This window comes from Archocentrus centrarchus, chromosome 24 (assembly GCF_007364275.1).
Source record: "Archocentrus centrarchus isolate MPI-CPG fArcCen1 chromosome 24, fArcCen1, whole genome shotgun sequence".
In the NCBI taxonomy this organism is placed as follows: domain Eukaryota; kingdom Metazoa; phylum Chordata; class Actinopteri; order Cichliformes; family Cichlidae; genus Archocentrus; species Archocentrus centrarchus.
The window spans coordinates 21611086-21636874 of record NC_044369.1 but is presented as its reverse complement, the minus strand read 5'-3'; the positions used below and the strand labels follow the sequence as shown (position 1 = coordinate 21636874).

General features: G+C 42.6%; 1 protein-coding gene across 1 annotated transcript; it reads right to left on the bottom strand.

The window, feature by feature from the left end:
• Positions 1-9605: 9605 nt before the first annotated feature.
• Positions 9606-22077, bottom strand: LOC115774268 (E3 ubiquitin-protein ligase pellino homolog 2). The gene is made up of 7 exons (XM_030721460.1): positions 21757-22077; positions 16515-16644; positions 14469-14570; positions 13845-14042; positions 12076-12261; positions 11764-11969; positions 9606-11613 (listed from the first exon to the last, which is right to left on the bottom strand). Exons 1-7 carry the CDS (start codon positions 21834-21836, stop codon positions 11229-11231), a joined length of 1287 nt encoding a protein of 428 aa, XP_030577320.1. The 5' UTR covers positions 21837-22077; the 3' UTR covers positions 9606-11228.
• Positions 22078-25789: the final 3712 nt, after the last annotated feature.

The window sequence follows — 25789 nt, the reverse complement described above, 5'->3', positions numbered from 1 at the left end:
CTCCTCGCCGAGACTTCGTCGGCTCGGGCCTAATAATGGAGAATTCGAGCAAAAACAATTAGGCGTTTTCCCAGTCACCCCGACGCATACCTTTTCGGAAACGTCTCGACCTGACCCACGTCCCTATGAGGTCGGGGGTCACTGGCGACCGCGTCCCATGCGACCGTGGGGATTTTAACGCATTTTGGGGTATGTGGCATAGTGAATCCAATAGGCTCCTCGCCGAGACTTCGTCGGCTCGGGCCTAATAATAATAATAATAATAATAATAATAAGAATAATGGAGAATTCGAGCAAAAACAATTAGGCGTTTTCCCAGTCACCCCGACGCATACCTTTTCGGAAACGTCTCGACCTGACCCACGTCCCTATGAGGTCGGGGGTCACTGGCGACCGCGTCCCATGCGACCGTGGGGATTTTAACGCATTTTGGGGTATGTGGCATAGTGAATCCAATAGGCTCCTCGCCGAGACTTCGTCGGCTCGGGCCTAATAAAGAATAATGGAGAATTCGAGCAAAAACAATTAGGCGTTTTCCCAGTCACCCCGACGCATACCTTTTCGGAAACGTCTCGACCTGACCCACGTCCCTATGAGGTCAGGGGTCACTGGCGACCGCGTCCCATGCGACCGTGGGGATTTTAACGCATTTTGGGGTATGTGGCATAGTGAATCCAATAGGCTCCTCGCCGAGACTTCGTCGGCTCGGGCCTAATTAAAGCCGCAAGCGGCGTTTTACGGCCCTCGCTGCCTGCGCGACCGCCAAACCCAGCGCGAGCCGCAAGTTAGCCCCCGCGAACCCCCAGCGAGCCACCTACGAGCTCCGCAAATCTCCAGCCAGCCACCTGCGAGCCCCGCAAACCCCACTGCATGCCGCCTGAGAGCCGCTGCTCCTGCAACCTGTGACCTGCCTTCCCTGCGAACAACCTGCCCTGCAAACAGCCTGCAACCCACCTGCGAGCCACCTGAGATCCCCCTTCAAGCTGTCAGAGAGCCACCTGTTCTGCCAAATGTAATCCCCACTGGCAAAAGATGAAAATCTTGGCAAGGATGGACATGATAACACTGTTGAATCTATCTATTTGACTGTCGCGAAGTTGTCTACCTTTTTTCATGCATTTCAGAAAACCTAAATGTGATTCCCACCATCTAATGCTTTTGTTCCATCTGTAGGGGGCACTAGTGCACTTGTTGCTCTGAATCCACAAATCTAAATTAAGTCTTGTCCAGTACATAAGGGAAAGGAAATGGCAAGCAAAGTGCAGAAAGAGTGCGTGAGTGATTGCGCAATACGTGTGACAAGGTTGTGGTTTCTCCATAGTGACGTCATGTTGACATTGGGGTGGTGGTCACGGCTGCAGCGTGCAAAAAAGGGCATAGGTCTGATTGACTTTTCTGATCAGGAGTATCTGAAGAACATGTAAAAAAATTTTCATGCATTTCAAAGAAAGTAATGCGGTGGACCTCCATACAAAATTGCAGTTTCTTCTGTAGGGGGCGCTATTGCAGCAATCGCCATTGTTTCTCCACTTATGGATTCAGTGTAGGTGTGTTCATAAATGATTCCATTTTGGGGCAGATCGGGCAAAGCACGTGCGATTGATGGCAGGAAAGAGGACGGGAATTTTTGGTCAAACGAACGCCAAATTCAGGGGCCTCATGTGACAAGCCCGTTGAATTGAATACGAAGCCTTCGATAACTTTGGATGCCCTATGTCTCTAGATGATGCTGAGCCATTTTGGGTTTAGTGGGTCAAATGCCCTAGGAGAAGTTCGCGCAAATACGAGGTGTCCAACAGTGCAAAATTGGCAAAAACAGAATTTCAAGCCAAGCTAGCGGATTTCCTGTGGGAATGTGGACATGGGTGTCATTGACTTTTTTGATCGTGCTGGGGTAAAGAATGTTTGTCTCGAATTGCATGCATGTCTGAGAATGTAAATTGTTGGCTCCCCATATAAACGCAACGCACATTTGCGGTGTGGTGGCGCGTGTGGCGTGCAAAATTGGGCATAGGTCTGATTGCCTTTTCTGACCAGGAGGATCTGAGGATTGTGTACAAAAATTTTCATGCATAGCAGAGAAACTAATTTTGTGGACCCCCATACAAATTTTCATTTTGTTCTGTAGGGGGCGCTATGGCATCAATCGACGTGGTTTCTGCACTTATGGATTCAGTGTAGGTGTGTTCATAAATGATTCCATTTTGGGGCAGATCGGGCAAAGCATGTGCGATTGATGGCAGGAAAGAGGACCGGAATTATTGGTCAAACGAAGGCCAACTTCAGGGGCCTAGTGTGACAAGACAATTGAATTGAATACGAAGCCTTCGATAACTTTAGATGCCCTATGTCTCTAAATGATGCTGAGCCATTTTGGTGTTTGTGGGTCAAATGCTGTAGGAGAAGTTCGCGCAAATACAAGGTGAGCGAAATTGCTGACTCGGCAAAAGCCAAATTTCAAGTCAACCTGGTGGATTTCCTGTGGGTCATGCAGGGGTGCCTCAAGAGGATTTTTTGTTTGTCCTGACATGATCTATGTGTGACGAGAATTTCATGAATCTAGGGCAAACTTGAATTTGGCCTCTCCCATAGGGGCCCGAAAAATGAAATTTCCAGGGGGCGCAGTGTAGCCGTGTTTTGGAGTTAGTTTGTGGCGACATTAAAATACGTAATTTTTCGCCAGACCTGACCACCATGCAAAAAATGGTGACTTTTCGCGCATGTTCAGGGGGTCAAAATTGGGTTCAAAGAGAGAGAAAGTATAATAATAATAATAATAATTAAAGCCGCAAGCGGCGTTTTACGGCCCTCGCTGCCTGCGCGACCGCCAAACCCAGCGAGAGCCACCAGTGAGCCCCCGCGAACCCCCAGCGAGCCACCTACGAGCTCCGCAAATCTCCAGCCAGCCACCTGCGAGCCCCGCAAACCCCACTCCATGCCACCTGAGAGCCGCTGCTCCTGCAACCGGCGACCTGCCTTCCCTGCGAACAACCTGCCCTGCAAACAGCCTGCAACCCACCTGCGAGCCACCTGAGATCCCCCTTCAAGCTGTCAGAGAGCCACCTGTTCTGCCAAATGTAATCCCCACTGGCAAAAGATGAAAATCTTGGCAAGGATGGACATGATAACACTGTTGAATCTATCTATTTGACTGTCGCGAAGTTGTCTACCTTTTTTCATGCATTTCAGAAAACCTAAATGTGATTCCCACCATCTAATGCTTTTGTTCCATCTGTAGGGGGCACTAGTGCACTTGTTGCTCTGAATCCACAAATCTAAATTAAGTGTTGTGCAGTACATAAGGGAAAGGAAATGGCGAGCAAAGTGCAGAAAGAGTGCGTGAGTGATTGCGCAATACGTGTGACAAGGTAGTGGTTTCTCCATAGTGACGTCATGTTGACATTGGGGTGGTGGTCACGGCTGCAGCGTGCAAAAAAGGGCATAGGTCTGATTGACTTTTCTGATCAGGAGTATCTGAAGAACATGTAAAAAAATTTTCATGCATTTCAAAGAAAGTAATGCGGTGGACCTCCATACAAAATTGCAGTTTCTTCTGTAGGGGGCGCTATTGCAGCAATCGCCATTGTTTCTCCACTTATGGATTCAGTGTAGGTGTGTTCATAAATGATTCCATTTTGGGGCAGATCGGGCAAAGCACGTGCGATTGATGGCAGGAAAGAGGACAGAAATTTTTGGTCAAACGAACGCCAAATTCAGGGGCCTCATGTGACAAGCCCGTTGAAGTGAATACGAAGCCTTCGATAACTTTGGATGCCCCATGTCTCTAGATAATGCTGAGCCATTTTGGGTTTAGTGGGTCAAATGCCCTAGGAGAAGTTCGCGCAAATACGAGGTGTCCAACATTGCAAAATTGGCAAAAACAGAATTTCAAGCCAAGCTAGCAGATTTCCTGTGGGAATGTGGACATGGGTGTCATTGACTTTTTTGATCGTGCTGGGGTAAAGAATGTTTGTCTCGAATTGCATGCATGTCTGAGAAAGTAAATTGTTGGCTCCCCATATAAACGCAACGCACAGTTGCGGTGTGGTGGCGCGTGTGGCGTGCAAAATTGGGCATAGGTCTGATTGCCTTTTCTGACCAGGAGGATCTGAGGATTGTGTACAAAAATTTTCATGCATACCAGAGAAACTAATTTTGTGGACCCCCATACAAATTTTCATTTTGTTCTGTAGGGGGCGCTATGGCATCAATCGACGTGGTTTCTGCACTTATGGATTCAGTGTAGGTGTGTTCATAAATGATTCCATTTTGGGGCAGATCGGGCAAAGCATGTGCGATTGATGGCAGGAAAGAGGACCGGAATTATTGGTCAAACGAAGGCCAACTTCAGGGGCCTAGTGTGACAAGACAATTGAAATGAATACGAAGCCTTCGATAACTTTAGATGCCCTATGTCTCTAAATGATGCTGAGCCATTTTGGTGTTTGTGGGTCAAATGCTGTAGGAGAAGTTCGCGCAAATACAAGGTGAGCGAAATTGCTGACTCGGCAAAAGCCAAATTTCAAGTGAACCTGGTGGATTTCCTGTGGGTCATGCAGGGGTGCCTCAAGAGGATTTATTGTTTGTCCTGACATGATCTATGTGTGACGAGAATTTCATGAATCTAGGGCAAACTTGAATTTGGCCTCTCCCATAGGGGCCCGAAAAATGAAATTTCCAGGGGGCGCAGTGTAGCCGTGTTTTTGAGTTAGTTTGTGGCGACATTAAAATACGTAATTTTTCGCCAGACCTGACCACCATGCAAAAAATGGTGACTTTTCGCGCATGTTCAGGGGGTCAAAAATGGGTTCAAAGAGAGAGAAAGTATAATAATAATAATAAAGAAAAATAATAATAATAAAGAATAATGGAGAATTCGAGCAAAAACAATTAGGCGTTTTCCCAGTCACCCCGACGCATACCTTTTCGGAAACGTCTCGTCCTGACCCACGTCCCTATGAGGTCAGGGGTCACTGGCGACCGCGTCCCATGCGACCGTGGGGATTTTAACGCATTTTGGGGTATGTGGCATAGTGAATCCAATAGGCTCCTCGCCGAGACTTCGTCGGCTCGGGCCTAATAATAATAATAATAAAGAATAATGGAGAATTCGAGCAAAAACAATTAGGCGTTTTCCCAGTCACCCCGACACATACCTTTTCGGAAACGTCTCGACCTGACCCACGTCCCTATGAGGTCGGGGGTCACTGGCGACCGCGTCCCATGCGACCGTGGGGATTTTAACGCATTTTGGGGTATGTGGCATAGTGAATCCAATAGGCTCCTCGCCGAGACTTCGTCGGCTCGGGCCTAATAATAAAGAAAAATAATAATAATAATAATAATAATAATAAAGAATAATGGAGAATTCGAGCAAAAACAATTAGGCGTTTTCCCAGTCACCCCGACGCATACCTTTTCGGAAACGTCTCGTCCTGACCCACGTCCCTATGAGGTCAGGGGTCACTGGCGACCGCGTCCCATGCGACCGTGGGGATTTTAACGCATTTTGGGGTATGTGGCATAGTGAATCCAATAGGCTCCTCGCCGAGACTTCGTCGGCTCGGGCCTAATTATTGGAGGATTTTCTATATATGCAAAGTTGGAGTTTTTGAGTGCACCGAAAGGGAAAAAAGTTAGGCGTCAAAAACAGGGTCAGGTGTTAGACCTTGATTATTAAGGAAGCTGCTGGAAACTGCCTTCTAAAACAAATGTGCCTATGATCAAAATTAAGAACGTATTGCGGCTCGTGAGATGAAAATTATAGTGCACGCACCAGGATTAACAGTTGCACACTGTCTCTTGAGTTTCAGCAGGCTTTGGGTTTTCTCTTTTCCTGCTCTGAAAGACTTTAAATGTAGCGTGTCGGCGCGACACCCGTGAAAACCGCTTATTCGAAAGTAAAAAGCCACCTCCTCATGGTTGAAGTGACATAATTTCTGTACAAACTTCTGAATAACAGCGCTCTGCGCAGGGCAGAGCCTTTCACCAGGCACCCTGAATCCTTTGCAAAGTCTTTTATACTGCTGTTTGAAATCAAGCCGCCTGTAATTTTGCAGGCATTTGCGGCTCGTTATCACATTTGCGTGGCGATGCACCTTACCCGACTGCCAAAAGTGCTCATTAACACAGATGATTATTTAAAACAGGTGATGCAACTCAAAGCAACCTCCCGCACGGTGCGTGCATGCTTCAGAGTAAGTAGAGAGCGCCATCTGCTGGAGCCACATTCTTTTAGTTTTCTACCTTAAATAAAAGGACAACATGGCAAACTTTGAACTGGTTTATTGACATGTGTATAGCGATTGTCTGTGCACCGGACGATTACAGAAGAATATGTTATAAAATAATACAAAATAGCTGTACACAACACAGATTATAGTTAAAGGAATGCATTGTTAACTGTGAGGTTTTATGCTGTATAATACATATCAGCTACTCACTCACCTATGATAAGGTGAGCTCATAAGTTGAGGAGGTTGAGGTTTAGCCATCTGGTTATGAAGGTCAATTAATAGACGGAACAAACAAAGTTAGGGAAGAGCTTATGGTGTTACTGGTGGTTTCAAACATACTGATGCTGAGCTAAGATACTGAGTCTGCATTTTTTTTAAAAAAACTAATACTAAAATCTAAAACCAAAAATGATTAAATATGGATGTCTAGAACCCAAAGTGGGTTATAGAAAAAAGAAAAAGGAAAATCGAAGAAAAATCAAACAAATACTGTATGTTAGTTTATAAACTAGAACCCAGTGAGGGTGCTGCAACTGTTCTCCATCCACATGCCAATGGTTTTAAATGTTGTACTATATATATATGCATATCTATATAATTTTTTTCCAAAAGCAGGATTCATTGAATTTGGCGTGATTTGTAAAGGGCAGCTAATACACATGATTTTGTTGCCTGTTTCACGAGACCCGTATGTGACTGACCTGTGGTGATCAACCCTACTGTTTGCCCTCTAGAATTTGGATATAAGATGTGACTACTCTCACACTGAATGCCTTAATCTGAAACTTCAGCTGTGACTCTAAAATCACTAATCCTGAGCAACAGTAACACATCACTCATCCACCACACTACAAATCTTGTATTTAGACTTTAAATGGGACCTATTATGCTTTTCCTTATTTTCTGCCACATACATACTTGTACAAAAGTGGATGTTCATATTAAAAACGGTCAAACTTTCAAATTATTTATGCTTATGCTTCAAACTACCCTAAATGTTTTGTTTCATAGTTTTTTCTACTTTGTACCCATATGATGTCACAGATAACAGAACACAGCTCCAGCTTTGTGGCCAGAAGCCCCGCCCACACACCCAAAGTTTAAACATTCTTTGTACGAGGGGCAGCAAATCAGAAGAGAGTTAAATTAAAAGTGTGGGTGGGTAGCTCAAATAGCTTGTTTCATACAATAAACGAGCTGAGGGGGCTGCCAGGGCCCAGCACAAGATCAACAAGGATTATTCTGAACTGCAAATCGTGCAAAGCTACTTGAGAAGAGTCCAAGAATGAAAACACAGAGCTGGAAATGAGCATAATAGGTCCCGCTGAAAATGGAAAATACGCTGACTTTCATTAGCTTTAAATGCTCCACGAGGGGGTCTAAATACAAAATGTAAACAAGTATTGATGCGAACATCTTTCTCCAACGAATGGGTTTGGTGGAATATATTAGCATAGTAGTACAAAGTGGGATTCAAGAGGTCTCATTCACAAAGATTGTGGCTCTATCAAGTATGAGGATCCCTTTAGGCTCTCTTTTTTTTCTTGCTTCAAACCCCCCCCCCCCCCAAAAAAAAAAAAAAAAGAAAGAAAAGAAAAACAGAAATGCTGCAGTTTTAACAATTGAGGACTCGGAAGACAGCTCTGTCTACGACAAACGCTCTCAGCATGAATAGCAAGTTGGCAATCCACCGTGCAAAGTTTTTCGAGTAAGTGTACGTGTAGTGTACATACTGTATGTGTACGTTCAGCACATGCAAGCTAGACACAATTTTTCACGTGAGTGTATTTTTTATCAGTTATGTCTTCCATACTTGAGGCTATTATTGAATTTACTTGTTGAGCTAGTTCACCAAGCTACACCTAATATTCAGTTACAAAAATAGTATCACAATATAGACCATTCAATATGAGCACCAGGGAAGGCTAAATATAGCCCAAGTATTTGGCTACATTCATTGTCTGGGCAATGTTTTACGGTAGCAGAGTGTGTGAAGTGTGTGTTTGTTGGACACAGTGTTGGCAATGTTTTCTCACTCACAAGCTCTCCTACATCTACCACACAATTATATTTGGAAACACACACAACTTGCTTACACTGAGTAACAACAGTTAACTAAAACCAGTTGTCAGATAGAAAAATAGTTGTTGTATTTTTTTTTTTAAACACTGAACATCTAAAACAATTTCTCCCAATTCCCCAAATAAAGCCCTCCCCATTTCCTAACAAAATAGTTTTCTTTGAAACAAAAAAAAACTTTTGAGGTTATACAAGGTCAAACCTACTGACATTCCATCACACCTACCATAGACCCTGTTTAACATAATTCAAAAACCAGAAGTGTGTTCAAATTAACAAGGAAAGAGCCAAACTGGATAGTTTTGCAGCATTACCAGCACAGTACGGATAGAATGAGTAATTAAATATGTATCAGGCATTAAGTCTTTCAATTCTGCTGCTTTGGTGGCATCACACATAATCTCTGGGGCCTATTCCAGGAAGCAGGTTTTGCTAACAGCTCTCTAAAGTCGCTGCAAAGCGATCAGAGGAGTCAATTCATCTGCAGACGTTTATGTTTCTACAAGCACTGAAATCCCAGCTAAACGTTAGTTCATTATTTTTGTATGTAACATGAAGCTTTTACAGTCGTTCACTCGTCAACATGCTGTAAGGACGGAGACAGCGATGATGTCACGGATTTATAATGAGCGCAGCTGCAGTTGTCAGGCAGTTCCTCTGAAACATTTACTGTAGTTACTGTAGCATCACTGTTACATCACACTGATGTGCATGAAGCTTTAGACAGAACACACTTTGAATGGAAAAAATGTCTGGATCTGAAGACGTGCGTAATTCAGAGTATGTATCTCAACATATTTTCCATTGAAAATCACCTAAATCAGCGAGGGTCTATAACGGATCTGCAAACCGTGTCCGAGTCCACCTGCATTCTCCATTAAAAGAACGAATAAAGTGAGGGTGCTATTCCATCAAGATTTAATTTTTCCTGTATGATTATTTAAACAATTAAATGGTCATAAACTGAACTGTCATAAACTGCAGCAAAAACAGTTTTTATTAAATAAAAACTGACCTGAGATCAGCTCTGTTGCTGTCTCAGTCTCTAACACGGAGGTCGGTCAGTAAACTCAGTCTGAGCTGTTTCTCCACATTTTTATCTTCACTTTCTGTCTCCTGCAGTTTGTCCGTCAGGCTGCAGCTGAATATTTAGATTTTATAAATCAAATGTGAAATTCGGCTTCATCTGATGGAGATTCAAGTTGTGTAAATGATGACGGCAGATATTATAAAAGAAATGATCTATTTTATAACAAACTTTTATTCTGTCTATGATGATGACAGACTGGGTCAGGCTGATTAAAGTGACTCGTCATGTTCCACACTGACACGTGTGATCCTCCATCCATCGGATTAAAAGGGAGGCTCCGCTCTTTATTTACCCGTTGCCATGGTGACTCCTGGTACCAGAGCTCCATTGACGATGGCTTTCTTTCCTTACTCACGCACGCGCTAACTCAGGGTGAACATATTCAGAGTTGATGGAACTAACTCTGATCAGCTGTTCTGGAACGGGAAACTCACAGTTGCCGATCTCAGAGTTGATCAACTCAGAGTTTGTTTTTAAACTCAGAGTTTGTTGAACATGCTTCCTGGAATAAGCCCCTGGTCTATGACCCCCCCCCCAATTTGGAAATAAATCATGGGATTGAACACGCCTCTGGTCGAGCCCTTAACCTGGAAACCATTTCAGCCACATTAGAATTGGACTGCTGACCTAACACTTGGCTAAACATAGCATAACATCTAGCTTATCTATGGGAGTGCTTATTGCTTCAGAGTTGTGAAGTGGAGTTTATACCCGGTTTCATTCCCAGCCTTTGTTTATCCTCATTCTGCTTCATAATCAGGAAAAGATCTGCTGTATGCACTGTTCCCTCTGGTGCTTCAGAGCTAATCAAAGAATCTGCAGCTTTCTGTCCAACCAAATACAACACAAGGTCTCTCTCATTTATGGGCAGTCTGTGCATAGATTTTACACTACAGTGATATGTAAAGGAAAACGATTCTAACCCCATATACTCCAAATATCCTGATTTAAAACATGGTTGTGAAATTTTCCTTCATGGATCAGGAAGAATTTGAAATGCTGCATGGAAGCACAAGCCTCTTGATCCCACACTGTAATCTCATACATTTACAATATGTAGCTTACAAAACCCACTGAGAATACATCTAGAATGATACAACAGTTTCTATTTCAGGAAGGAAAACCAGTATTTCAGAATAAAAATCTATAAAGTTGATGTCAAATAAGGTGAAAGTGTTTTTCGCAGAAATTGAGGCTAGAAGCGTTAAGTTGTTTTGTGATGAAAGTGCTGCCACAACCAATAAAATAATATAAAAAAATATATATTCCACAGCAGCAGAAGTAGTCAGACTTCAGGTCAAAGGGTGCAAAGCATCATTTTCCATCAAGTAAAGAACATACTGAGAAAGATGGCCATTCTGTTCATAAGTGCAAAGGTTACTTGCATTTTATATAATGCAAGTGTTTAAGCCTGATGATATTTATGTGACTGTGTCATTTCATAATATAGTAAAAATGCAGCATCGTAGTTTAAGCTGTGTACATGCAGCATCACTTCTGAGAGCTTTGTCTCACTGAAGTACGGGTAATGACTGAAATCAACTGCCACTCTACTTGGCTGGAAACTGTTTAAAATTTAGAGGAAACTGATAATTCTGTCACATTTTTCCACTTATTCTCTTGATCTTATACCAATCAGCAAGCACTGAAGGATAAACAAAGGGAAGGATTCGTCAGCACTGAGCTACATTCAGTAACATAGAGTGTTACTACACACTCATAATGTGAGTAAAGAACACACGTGCTTATCAACATTTGCGACATGAACGCAGCTCAGGTAGCTTCCTGTTAATGTGATAGTTGCTGTGGCGACTGAGTGGCGATTAGTCGATGGGGCCCTGGAAGATGAGCCGTGTCCAGCCGGGGGAGCTGAGGGCAGTGGAGCAGAAGGGGCAGACGGGCCTGAAGGCGTGCGTCCCATGGGGCAGAGGTGTCTCAGCCCAGTACCTGGCTGTCCTCTCTGAGCAGACGTGGCCACACGGCACAAAAGCATGAGTGGGAGCTCCGGCATCCACGTACACCGCAGGCTCAGAACCCAGCCACAGCGGCACGTAGGGACCCACGCTCCTGCACAGGGGACATTCTCGACGGGCGGTGGAGCTTTCACCCTCTCTCGGTTCCTCCTCTCCCTCCGATCTCTGGCCCCAATCATGGCGTCCATGGACATGGCCGCAGGCGAGGTAGACCCAGGGCTGACGCTCTTCAAGGCTGAAGGTAGACATAGTGAGCCAATATATTCAAGAACATTTTTATAGGTCCATGTGTGTAACAAAGTACAAAAGACTAAAATAGGTAATCAGAAATAATGAGCATTTTTAAATAACAAGATCTTAATTTAACCATCATTGCTGCCCTGACCTGTGACTGCGTGGTAGGCTGGGGAAGGCCAATGTGCTGAGGCCCACGGGACACTGGGGCCGGGACGCATTAAGCTCCTGACGAAGTGCCTCCAGGTGACGCAGAGTGGGAGAACGCATGAGCCCCTCACCTGTGCGCCACAGTAGGGTGGCACCACAGAGATCGACGAGGGACCCGTCACGTAGTGCGCTGCTCTCCCCCTCCGCCTCAAGGTGACAAACAGACAGTTGTGTTTACAATACAAGAAAATGCAGACCCCCACAAGCTCAATGCAACAATGTAGATATGGCAACTAAACCAGCAGCAACTCACCAGCTTCCCCCTGCTGGGTCCAGACCGTGTCTCCCGCAGGGCATAAACATCTCCACAGACAGAGATCTCCCTCCACAGACCTTGCTTGGGGTCCTCTGGGAAACCACGTGGGTGCATCACTAGCACCCCATTAGTGGTGAGGCCATCCATGTGCCCATCAGGATTTTTCCATTTGGTTGCTTTCTCCTGTGGCAGCAAAGACATTTAAGAAAATATTTTTATTGTGTTACGCTATTATTATGCCCAGCCTGTAGATTGCTGCTCTTTTATTCTTTTGCAATTAAATCTACAGTGCATCACTTTCTACAACAGAATTCATGCAGTTGTCTTCAGGAATAGTTCTCCAGGCTTCTTGAAGGATATTCAAAGCTCTTCTTTGGATACTGGCTGCCTTTTGCTCTGTCAAAATGATCCCACACACATGGGGAATGAACAGGTACTTATATAGCGCTTTTTATTAAAAGCCTCACTCACTCAGCCTCAAACACTTTTCTCTGTACCTAAGCGCCTTGTCTAACAATCGCGCACACATTTGCACACACTGGATGGATCCATTAGGGTTCAGTATCTTGCCCAAGGATACTTCGACATGCAGACTGGAGACGCTGGGAATTGAGCCACTGACCTTCCAATTAGTAGAGGACCCACTCTACCTCCTGAGCCACAGCCATCCCCATACTGCTTTAGTAATGTTGAAGTCCGGGCTCTGGGGAGACCAGTTCATGGCTGATAGTGTTCCACTGTGTGCTTTTCTTTCCAGATGGTACTGTTCTGTGTTCATAATCCCAACAATTTTGACAAGATCCCAAACAACCAAACCTTGACACTCACTGAAATTTCTAATTTTGATTCATCACTCTATAAGCCTGTTTGGGGGATTAGGGTAACTGATTTTTCAATTAAATTTTATTTATATTGAGCCAAATCACAAAAAATAGTCACCTCAGACAGCCACCCTTCCACGATGATCATTTCTGATGAGGCTTAAATGAACAACTGAAGGTCCAGGCCCTCAGGAAGGTGTCAGGTCTTTGCTGGATTTTTTTCTTGTTTCTTAAGGACATGACTCTCAGATACTGTTCGTCTGGTGTAGACACTTGTTCTTTTGTCCCCCACTTTTCCACTTTCCTCAGATTTTTTTAAGGACACACTGCACACCATGAGGAGATATGCCAAGTTTCCAGCTAATAGCTCTTTGGGATTCACCTTGTTTATGCAAAAAATACTATTTTATGCCTGTCAAACTGTGTTATCTTTGGCATTTTTATAGATTAAACTAAAGAAATGGGAACAGATGATGTGTTCTTGTGACAGGCTGCTAGTAACAAAGTGCCTAAAGATACAATTTAAAATTGGCTCTTTGCCAAGTTGTCTGCTATGTGTATTCATAACACTGTTTCGTCCCTTGAGTTAGGTGCCTTTTTATGGTTGAATGATTCACAGATCAGTGTTATGTAGCTTAAAATATAAAACAATGCTCTCAAAATGGTCAGGTACAAGAACTGGACTGAAAATGAGTGAAAAAGCAACCCATGTCAGCACATGACTAAACAGTGTTGGATAAATAAGAGCAAATATAACATGAATAATCTATTAGGCCTTTATTCCAGGCTTTTGGGCTAAAAGTTTCTTCAGTTTATGGCTAGTCATACACCAAAATTTTTGTCAGACTGTTTCATGGAATGGACTCAATGAGATTCTTCAATTACTCAAAATCTAAAATATTCTTTTATTAGAAACCTTTGTTGCTGGATTATGAATCTACTCACCCCTAAGAAGATATTTTTAGAGGAGTCAAAGCCTGCAGCATAGATGCGTGCAGTGTAAGGCGGGTTGCGCTCACACACTATTCTGCAGGCAAAACGGGAGATGGTGCTGGGAGCAATGGAAGGATCTTCGCCCTCCTTTCCTCCACCAGAGGTGTCTGTCACCACAAAGTCAATGGGACTTTCTGTGGAGCGTCCAATCTGCAGGGGACAGCACAGAAAAATACTGACTAACTGAAACAAATGCATCATTAAAATGTTGTTGGTAAGCAGCGTTTTTTGGGGGTGTTTTTTGTTCATGCTGTTATGGCTTTGAGGTATGTGGGCAAGACGGTTCATCATTTGTTGAAAAAAAAAATCTATGACACTAATATAAGAGCAGAAGCTTGTGCATAAAAATAGACTTTCTTGGAGCTATGATGCAAAAGACTTTATTTTTAATATTTAACGGTCACAGTTCTGAACCAAAATAATCTACCTACTGTAGAAATTACTTTGATGGCATTACATAACAGTATATTTTGGGAGAAACTTGCACATGATCATAGTTCTAGACTTATTTTTGTTGTAAATCCTCTCATTATTCAAAAGAAAAAAAAAGTTGACCTTATTTTCTTGGTGTGTTACCTGGAACATGTCTGTGTTGTTGTCATGGCAGTACTCCACCACCACGGTCTGGTTACGGGACAGTGTGAAAGAGATGCTGTGCTGCCCCCTGCTGTGCACCGCCTGCAACAACAGCAGCAGCAACAATTTGTGGTAAAGGACTAATTTTTTAGAAGCTTCTTTCATTTTCTTAACCAGCCATATTCTTAAGTGAAACACATGGTTACTCAAAAGACAATAATGATTGCAAAGATGTCAGTAAATTAAAACGGTGGGAATGGACCAGCATTTTTATGGTACTTTTCCAGTCTTACCACTCCAAGCATTTTAGACTACAGGCCACATATATGATACTATGCTAGCCACTGTACCACTGCACCATAAACCAGCAGCATTTAACAATGATGCGACGGTGATCTATTAAGAGCCAGACGGACAGATCCGCCAGCAGATACTGACCTATTAGAGATACTTCATGACATGTGTGCTGATATGAAAACCTCTTTTTGTTCTTTTTTTTACAAAAAAACATGATGAATGATGAATAGGAGTGTAACGGTACAAAATTCCATGGTTTGGTTCATATTGTGGTACAGAAGCCACAGTTCAGTTCATTCATATATGGAATAGTTTCCGAATCAGTTATTAAAACAATAATTTCCAATGAACATGACTAGAAAACAAATGAAAATTGAGTAAAAAAAATAACTGATGATCAATTGATCAGTGTCTACTTAATATCACCTCAGAGATCTGTTATTGTTTCACACAATGCAACACAATATTCCTCAGAAAATAAAGCTGAAAAAATAATCATCTTCTAATGAGATTCATGGGAACAAAATAAACACTATCTTATCTTATCTTAATAAGTATCTACATCTCACAGAGAGGTAAATCTACATATCAAGTTATTACCTATCACCTCAGGCTTATTTATTCCCAATATTGCCGCAATAAATGATTTTCAGCAGATCACACCTGCTGCGACCCTCCTGTTTATGGATAGGTGACAGGAGCCAGCTAATCAACGGCAGCTGGTTATAAGCTAACATTTTGCCAGCTAATGTTAGGCTTGGGTGTCCTAAAAAAAACTAACAAAAAAAAAGAAAAAACACTTTCCCTCTGATAAACAGTTTGATTACATTTTCACATCATATGAGAGTTTATTTGCTAAGTGTCTGAATTCGTCCACAACATTAGATCCATCTGGAAGAAAGTTTCAGTAAACCGGGCTAACAGCGGCCAAATCAGCAGCGCTTACTAAAATAGCAGCAGTTACCGACAGAGAAGTCCTGGAAATCCTCAACAACTCACCTCAGTATCCCTGTCATCGGACAGAAGTGAGCTTCTCTGACTCATCAACTCGTTTCGGACTCTTTTCACAAAACTTTACAGCCTCTTCCAGAGTAAACATATGTGGATGCTTCATGAGGCAAACGGTGATCTTACAGTCTGCACTGTAAACAGTGGCCAGAATTTTGAGGTGACTTGGGAGTAAAAACTTAAAATATTTAATTAACGCATATCTGTTTATATTCCTGATTTGTTGATAGGTGTTGATATTATGAAAATATGCCAAAATATAGTGTGCACAAAAATGTTCTTATACACCAACAGTAGAAACACGGCGGCAGCCGCAGCCGTTATGGGGAAACACGGGGCGGGGCGGCCGGTGGCTTCTATGGGACAGAACTCTAATTTATTTAGATCTATTTATTTATTTATTTTCGGTACAATAACCCTGTGATCCATGGCTTCTATACTGTTCACATTAGGTGGTGGTTTACATGACAGCATTAATTTTAGGTGGTCCTGATATATTCCCATGTAATCAGTATTGGCCATCTCTGGATAAAATAGTAATTTGTCTCAAGCTTATTGCATGCACCATCTTTCAGTAATCAGACAACCTTATGTAGGATGACACGCACACACGGACAGACCACATAAACCTATCTTCATGATTAGTCATCCTTCCTCTGGCACACAACAGGGGTCACAGGAAGGAAATTCATGTTACACAATGATGAAGAATATAGCGCACAGACACGCATGCACACGTACCTTGCTGTCCTGTGGTGTGTTGAGGATGTGCACAGCACTGGGCTTGACACCGTTGGCCTTGGCCCTTCGGTACAGAGCGAAGCGGCTCTTTCTGCGCCCACGGTCTCCGTTTGGAAGGGAGCCATTGTAGCTGGAGGAAGAGAAACAAACACAAGAACATGAAGCAAAACATCTATTGTAGCAAACAAGTCATGTTTAGGTAATCTAGACTGGGCTGGAATACAACTCAGACGACATCTAGTTTATTGAGAAAGTCTAATTGTGTTAAAAACACAATTATCTTGTTTGCATACGGTATTTATCATATGTCATCACTTAAATGCCACCGAAGCTGCCAAGATGTCAGGAAAGATAATTGCAGATAAAGCGCGAGCTCAATTAATTATATGCATCTTTATAGCAATACCGCTGCACATCCCTTTGAAATGAATCAGAGCAGCACATTCGGGCCACTTGTGATTCATATTAAACTGCTGAACCTCAGTGAGAAAGATAACCTGCACTTGATCTGACTCACTCGGCTTGTACTTAAGGCCCACATTCACTAAAGAGGAGCTCGCTCTTCATCTAACCTCTTACAACATAAAGCATCTTCGGCAGGACAGATTTATTTTCAACACACCGATGCCCATTAACCATAAAGACCTGAGTGAGTGGTCTGGAGAGGATTCAAAATTCTACTTTGAAGCTTTGTGTTCATTAATAGAGGCATATATGATTCTTCTTATTCCTCTTTAATAATGTAGTCCAGATCATGACTGTTTTATATTTCAGTGTCAACCTTTTAATGAAAATCTTGACATGTTAAGATATCAAATTTGTCCTCAATATTTTCCTAAAGCTGAGCCGAATATCATTTTCACAGTTGAGTTCACAAAGGAGGCAGTGTGTAAGGTTTTTCACTAATGAGTAGGACATGTTCCTTATTAAAAGCATTCAGAGGAAACCCTGCAGGCAAGACTCACAATTTTGACAATAACCATCTTCACTGGTCTTCAAATTTGAGATCAGAGGCCATCTGGTCCTTTTTTCTTCTTACCTTTGGCCTTGCATTGAGTGCAAAAGGAACCACTGCCTAGTTTTTGAGTGTTCTGATATGGCGATGGATTAACAAAAGGAATGAAGAAAGGCGATTTGAGGGACACTGATCATGGGATAGTAGATGGTGCCAGATGGACTGGGCTAAACGTATTTCAGAAAGTGTTGATCTACTAGAATTTTCCCACACAACCATCTCTAGGGTTTACAGAAAATGCTCTGAAAACAATATCCAGTAAGCAGCAGTTCTCTGGGATGAACTGTAGGCGGTGGAAAAGGTGAAAATGCCTCGTTGATGTCAGAGGTCAGAGGAGACTAGCCAGACTGCTACAATAACTCAAATAACTCATTATAACCAAGGTATGCAGAAAAGCATCTCTGCATGCATAACACATTGAGCCTTGAAGCAGGAGCAGAAGACTACACTGGGTGCAACTCCAGTCAGCTAAGAACGCTTTGTGGTCTGATCCATTCATTTCACTTCTATGTTTTCTGTGTTTACGTCATCACTTGACAGTAGCCACTAGCACTAACATAGCATGGAGGAAGCTAACAGCAGAATGTCAGCAGCCTGCTACACCAACAGCTTCTAAGTTTTTTTCTTTTCACTTAACAGCAAACTGGGGTCAAAGTGACATTATTGAAAATACCTGACAATGAAGATGCTGTCTCTCTCATTTACTTCTACTCTCATTAGATTCTGTCACAGACCATATCTAAGAAGCTAGAAGGTTTAGTGTTACACTTGTTCATAAGCGTCTATTATACTTTTGGTAATATGACATCCCCTGTCAGCTCCACAGCTGTGTGTGAGGAGGAAAAACAAAGTTAGGAAAGCTGTTTAAGTTAATGATCCCAGTCGCTTCCTCACAGTTAGAAACACAGCTTATGAATTTTACACTCGCACTGGATTGATTCTCAGAGGCCATCCCTACCTTGGACATGACAATGAAACAAATTCAATTTTATTTATATAGCGCCAAATCAGAACAGCAGTCGTCTCAAGTCGCTTTACTCAAACAGCCTCCACAGTCACCAGAACTCAATCCAATCCAAAGAGCACCTTAGGGATGTGGTGGGAAAGGAGAGTCAGATCGTGGATGTGCAGCCAAAAAATCTGCAGGAACAGTGTGATGATATCATGTCAACATGGACCAAAATCTCTGAGGACTGTTTACAGTACCTTGTTAAATCTGTGCCATGAAGAATTAAGACCGGTCTGAAAGCAAAGGGGGCCCAAGCAGGTACTAGCAAGATGTAACTAAAAGTAACTAAAAGATGTAACTAAAAGAATAGCCAGTGAATGTATATTCATACAACTTTTGGTCTTTACTTGCATACAAAAACCTGGGAAACTGCATTTGTTCAAAAAGCTGTGTTTTTCTGTTCTGTTTGAAATCAGTTCAAATTCTTATAAAATTAAGTTCAGCGGGCCACTTGTCTAGTGATGGTTTAGTTACTGAAAAGGTAAAATTAGTTTTGGTATTGAATTTAATATCAAAACCCTCACAAATATCAACATTTATGAGCTGATTACTGGAAAAATTAAAGTCAAAAACTTCAAAATGCCTATTTGCCTGTATTTAATTTGTTGGAAAAAAGAAATGTAAAAAAAGAATGTAAACTGTCGTTGATGGTTAAATCTGTCAAAGACAGTTTACATTACTGAGTTTATCTAAGAGTTTATCTTAGGGGAAGTTTGTTGACATTACACATTTCTAATGAGTTATACTTCCATAAATCTCAGAACATAAATTTTCTGTTGGCAATAATTCTCATGTTAGAGCAGGGAAAGAAGCCAGCATGGTGTTGCTGAGAAGCTCAGGTATGTCACCTGGAACTAATTCAAACAGGGCACATTCACTTTTGATTTTTTTTTTTTTATGTTAAATGCAATCATGGAACATGACTCAATGCTAACCTGCACTCTTCCCAGCCTGCTCTGTCAGTTCAAACTAAACTGTGACTAACAAGACAAAAACTGGCAGAGGAAACATGGACACACGAGGACAAAGCTTTGAGGGGTTTGGCCAAAAGGCAGACCACATACAACAGGGCAAAGGATAAGGGGGCGCAGGAGACAGAGAAAAGGTAGCAGGTTGACAAAAATGGAGACAGAAAAGCAGTCAGAAGCTATCACGGGTATTAGAGACAGAAACAAATAAAATAAAGAATGGGGCAAGGACGGGCGATTGAGAAAGGAAGGCTAAAAGATCACGCAAAGCAGAAGGTTGAGGGGAAAGGCCAGAGGCAGAGCTGCTCTTTAAGATACTTTTGTGGGCAGTTCAGACCTGCATCGCAAATGTGCACACATCATAAAGCACTATATGAAATATTCACTCCTTCTGCCCCCCAACACAGGGTTTATTTTCGTTGAGGGCAAGCCACCAAGGAGGCCCGCCTCTGTGAAAATCAGCACTCAGCAAAACACTGAAAGGCCGGGTAGAGTAGGGGCTGGGTGAGAGACAGAGGAATGCGACAGAGACCATACTGAGATAAGTTAAGGAGAAGAATAGAGAGGTGTGAGGTAAATGCACAGAGAGGACAAGTGGGTCTTCACATAGTGATTAGAGTGGGCTGCTGGACGGGGCAGCACAGTACATGGTGTCCAGGATAACTAAGGTGACGAGCGATAGCAGGCAACCAGCCCCTGCAAAGATCACATGGCCTGCAGTGAAGTAGGCATCGACCACATGGGGCATGGGATCATCAAAGCTGACAGATGCAAAGCGAAACCACAGCTGCATAAAGCAGGCCAGAAAATTATGAAATCTGACAGGAAGCAATAAAAGATATAACCTGTTCTCACACCTCCTGCCTGCAGGCAACATTACTTGCTGTATGTTTGAGAGCAACAAATCTGACCAATCCAGATATTATACTCCTATTATCACCCATGTAATAAAACAAATATTCACAATATTATTGTACCATCTACAACTGATTGTGGCAGTCTGTCAGTTATATCTGTCATCCCTTATTCAAAACCAGAGAGGCCATCACTCCTACAGGGCACGATCAAAACCAGCCCTCAGTCACTACAATTTTGAAAGTGAGCTAATACAAATGCATTTTCAGCCCCCATGGAGGCACATTTCAGCACACGCTGCAGAGCACACTGGTGTCCAAGTTCCAGAGCCAGGAAAAAAAAAAATCTCAAAATAGGCATTCAGTTCTCACATCCTTACTCTGATGTGAGCGCGTAAAGGGCTGCTGTGTTCAAACAGACGCTAATCAGTATTCTGATGCAGGCGGTCTACAGCCTCCTCGCTCCGTGTTCAGCTGGAGGGGAAGAGATAGGCCATTAGGTCAGTTATCTCTGGCATACACAGGAAGCTCTGCAGGGCAAAAGGGAGGCCTGTGTAAGCCTGTACATATATATGATTGTATGTGTGTGTTGTGATATTTCTGGTCCTTGCAGACCACGCAGAGTGGAGCTGTAGGACTGGAAATGCTGTGGAAGCTGGTGGCTGTCATCAGCACATCCTGCCCACTGTGTACTTGTGTGCGCTGGTGATGTAGAAGGGCTTTTCTCCTGCTGCTGCTCCTCCTCCTCCTCCTCCTCCCTTCCTCCCTCCCTCCCTCCCTGGCATGGACGGTCATCTGGCTGAGACGTTTTATTAATTAGTAATACCAGACGAGAGAGAAACTATGACTGTGAATGTGAGCAAAACGCATTTTTCAGACGATGCTGTTCTCCTCCGTGCTACTTTTAGCAAGCACTGATCCAGCAAAGTATGACATCATTGGGATTTTCAGGTCTGAGCAATCCAGCGCTGCCACTACAACCATTGATGAAAAAGCGGCTACATCCGTAGTAGCCTTATGTACTATGGCCACAGCAGATGTTGCACCTTAACACTTACACATGATGGGGAACCTATGCGGTGCCATAGTTGCAGATAATATGCTTTAAAAACTTACTTTTTAACATTACTACACAGCTAGGCTGGCGGTGAAAACGACGGGCAACGTACCACAAATGAGAAATACGCTAAAATGCTTTACTACTATCGATTTAATATCCCTGAAACAACTGTAAGGGCGATATATCTTGTAAAAGCAGTGGATTTAAGCTGAACTCGCACGTCATCTGTTGGGTTATTGTGCTGATGGAACCGTTACATATTTAAATGTTAATTTGCCGCTTGGAGCTGTTCTCGAAACGATATTTTACTCTAGCTTAAGGTTTTAAAAGACTTACCCCAAAATGACCAATTCGCCGTATTTTACCGGGTCTTTAACGGGCACATCATCATCTCCGTCTTTTTTCGGTGAATTCATCAGACTGGACTGGTCCAGAAGGGGGGAGAAAAGGCGTCCAATTGCAATAGTGGTGAGATAAAATAATGCTAACACACTCGAAACTGTAAGGAAGTGGTTTTGGCTGTAGTCTACCAAAGTTTGGGTACTGTTGGGCAAAGTTTTTCCAGACTTCTAGATGTTTTTTTCATTGTTTTAATCCGGTGAAGGGGCATCTTTTCGTGGCTTTAATGCCTGTGTGTAGCTAGTTTGTATCGCGACAAATCTGTTCAGTAGCAGTGGATACAACAACGGCTAACGGTAGGGAGTGGGGCGTACCATAAATTGCGGGGAGGGGGCATCATTCAGAACATATGTCGAACAATTTGATAAAATTTACTTCTCTTGGGAAGAATGTGCGACTGCTCAATTTTTAAATATCGTTAAACACGCGATAAACACTTTATGTACAATTATGAGAAAAATAAATCAAGTTCATCATTTAAAATGTAAAAGTACTATGGACGCACCCTCCTGTGGAACAAGAAATGGATGCATCCGGGATGTGAAGCTGGCTCCCCCCGATAGAATAAAATTAGGCATTTCGAAATTCACAGGAAGTACCCGCATCCCCTTGCCATTCTGAGGGGTTAGTGTATTTAAAGTAATATACTACCTCACTGGATTTTTTATTTTTATTTTTGTTATGGTATGGTCATCCAAAATGCTGATCTAATAGGTCATTATTCAGTCTGACGTAAGGAGGAGCTCCGGGGGGTGTGGTGGTGTAGCTAAGATGTGGGTCACCACTGCGCCCCAGACGACGCGCCCCCCCCCCCTCGCTCCCTGCATTTCATGTGGGAGTCGGGAGACGGATGTAGGCCGGCTGGAACCCACGCGTGCATCTCTTTCATTCTGTAGTAAGGCATCATGTTGTGACCACATGAGGGCAGTGCACTTGCTAAATACAACTTTCCAGTCAGTGAAGTTTACAGGTTTCATTTTTTTGGGACTAATTTTTATCTTTAAATATAAGTTCTACTTGTCTGTTTACACTTACTGTATCAAGTAATAATACATGAACAGCTGAGGTTAGATGTGACACATTTTCCCCCAACACATGAAAGCAAAACCTTTGCTGCAAGGTTTTTGAGCTAAAGCCAGATTTGGTGTTTCACTGACACAGCCTCCACAGCAGCAGGGCTGTGTGTGTCCCTTTTTATGTTCTGGCTGACCGGTGTAACATGTAGCAGCTTGCAGGCACATTGCAAGGAGACACTATAGCACTCTCCATGACTCTGCACTGTGCTGCAATGTTGGCCCTTGTGACTGGGTATGTGGGGATGGCAGTAAAACATTTGCATGTACAAATTTACAGATCTTAACCTGTTTGCTATGATAATCGTTTCAAAATGGAAATGATCGTGCACTCAGTTACACATTGCAGTACCACATGCTGTTGATGACTCTCTAAGGGATAATGACTCGTGAATGAGCTTCGGAATGAACCAACTCAAACAGCCACACCCTTATTTCAGAAATGACAGCCCACTACAGTCACGGGGTAACTTATCAACTAACTTGGAATACTGAGTCATCTCTTGTATACTCTGTATGAGTATAACCTCCAGCATACTTTTCTTCTGAGATACAAAGTAGAAACTGGATAGACCAGATGTGCATGCCTCTCTCACTCTATGTGTGTGTGTGTGTGTGTGTGTGTGTGTGTTTGTGCATGTTTCAGTAAGTGTGGGTTTCTGTCTTTCCTATCCTTGGGATTAAGGTCACACCCTCCTCAGTGTCTCCTGCCATCTCTCCCAAATTCCCCACCTTTTCCTTCTGCTTTCTCCTTTCTGTCTGCCTGTCCCTGTCCTTGTTTGGCTAAGTTTCAGTATTAAACTAGAAAATATTTTTCTACTGATCCTCACTGCTCCTTTTAATTTACATAGTTTGTGGTTGTAATAATCCAGTAGCGGGACAAAGATCCAATTTGGGCTGTCAAGATTATTTACTTGTCATCTTTTAACTAGGAATTTAAGGAATGCTCTGAATGAATATAACCCCAATCCACGTCTGGTAGGCTGTATGTGTTTAATGATTATGTAGCAATCCCCATCTGAGTGTTTTATCTTTTCATTGAAGTCTTACAACAATTTCAGCAACAGAACAGTAGGAGGGATTCATTAGTGTTAAAGGATACTGCAAAACAGATGTCTGTTGTCACGTAGAGAGCTGAAAAGGGACTCTGTTAGTTAACTGTCTCGTTCACGCCATCATCCTGCTTCCACAAATAGAGGAGGAAACAGCAGAGGCTGTCTGTCCATGATGTCATTAGTTCTGTCACAGTCGATCTAGACAGACTGAACTAATTTGACAGATTGGACATGGCACTTTTGACTGACAGCCACTTTGCATCATCAGTCAAACAAATTGTCATGGGTTATTCACAGTGTGCAGTCTCGCCTCCTGTTTTTTTATTTATAAACTCACAAAATATAAAGACAAAGTCCAATATAACAATATAATTTGTGTCAACTACATTGGGGATATTTTTCTGTGTTGTATGTGTAACACCATGTTAGCGGGCAGACTTGTTGCTTTACGCAAGTTACCAGACACCATATTTGGTAAGCAAATCACAGGTCAGCCTAATTGTGAACATGTGAAGTGTATTACTCCTGCTATTATTCTTTAGCTTTTGGCACGCTCCATTTTCAAGTGAGGCAAATAGAAGGGGAGGCCGCTGAATATTTAGAAGTGGATATTTGTGTAGAAGAGACACCATTATGAACCATTTTGGATAACTTTACTGTTCTGTGTTCCAAATATCAGTGACTCTCAAACTAAGCACATAATAACCAATAATAGATAAATGGTTATAAGTACAAGGATAAATCACATTATTAAAAAAAGTCTAGAGAAATAGATTAGAAAAATCCCCATTTAAATCCCCATTTATACTCAGAGGCCACTTTATGTATATTTGTTCGACTGCTTGTTAAAGCAGATATCTAATCAGCTAATCACATGGCAGCAACTCAATGCATTTAGGCATGTAGATGTAGTCAAAATGTACTGTTGAAGTTCAAACTGAGCATCAGAATGGGGAAGAAAGGTGATTTAAGTGACTTTGATTATGGCATGGTTGTTGGTGCCTGATGGGGTGGTTTGAGCATTTACTGGAATTTTCCCATACAACCATCTGTAGGGTTTATAGAGAATGGTCTGAAAAGGAGAAAATTTCCAGTGAGCAGCAGTTCTCTGGGTAAAAATGCCTTGCTGATGCCAGAGGAGAATACCCAGACTGCTTCAAGCTGATGGGAGGGCAACAGTAACTCCAATAACCATGCATTACACCCAAGGCATGCAGAAGAGCATCTCTGAACATACAAAGCAGCAGGAGACCACACTGGGTGTCAACTAATAACAGGAAACTGAGGCTACAATTAACACAGTCTCACCAAAATTGGACAACAGAAGACTGAAAAAACACTGCCTGGTTTGATGAGTTTCAGTTTCTGCTGCGACATTCAGATGGTAGGGTCAGAATTTGGCATAAACAACCTGAAAGCATGGGTCCATCCTGCCTTCTAAGAATAGTTAATGCTGTTCCTGGTGGTGTAATGGTGTGGAGGATATTTTCTTGGCACACATTCAGCATTGCTTAAATGCAGCAGCCTACCTGAGAACTGTTGCTGAAGGTAAAAGGGGGCCCAAACCAGCACGATGTACCTAACAAAGTGTCCAGCAAGTGTATATATGTAGAAAAATATACTTGTGTTTTGAATCAGGAGTCCAATTCTCAGAACTCAGGATGTGACTTATGTTTCCATGATTTATACCCAGCATGCATTTAGTTGGTGCTGATCTAAAAAAATAGTTAAAGCAGTATTAGAAGAATGGTAAGTAAGAGATGGAAGTCAAGACAATTTAGACAATTAGACCACTTAGATGTGCTCCAGCCATCTGCTGCTGAGTCTCTTTGTCAATGTTGC

Coding starts and splice junctions, on each gene's coding strand:
- LOC115774268 (XM_030721460.1), bottom strand. CDS start 21,836: ATGAATTCACCGAAAAAAGACGGAGATGATGATGTGCCCGTTAAAGAC. Junction 16,645..21,756: donor GGCGAATTGGTCATTTTGGG/GTAAGTCTTTTA, acceptor CTCTTCCTCCAG/CTACAATGGCTCCCTTCCAA. Junction 11,614..11,763: donor AGCCTACCACGCAGTCACAG/GTCAGGGCAGCA, acceptor GTCTACCTTCAG/CCTTGAAGAGCGTCAGCCCT.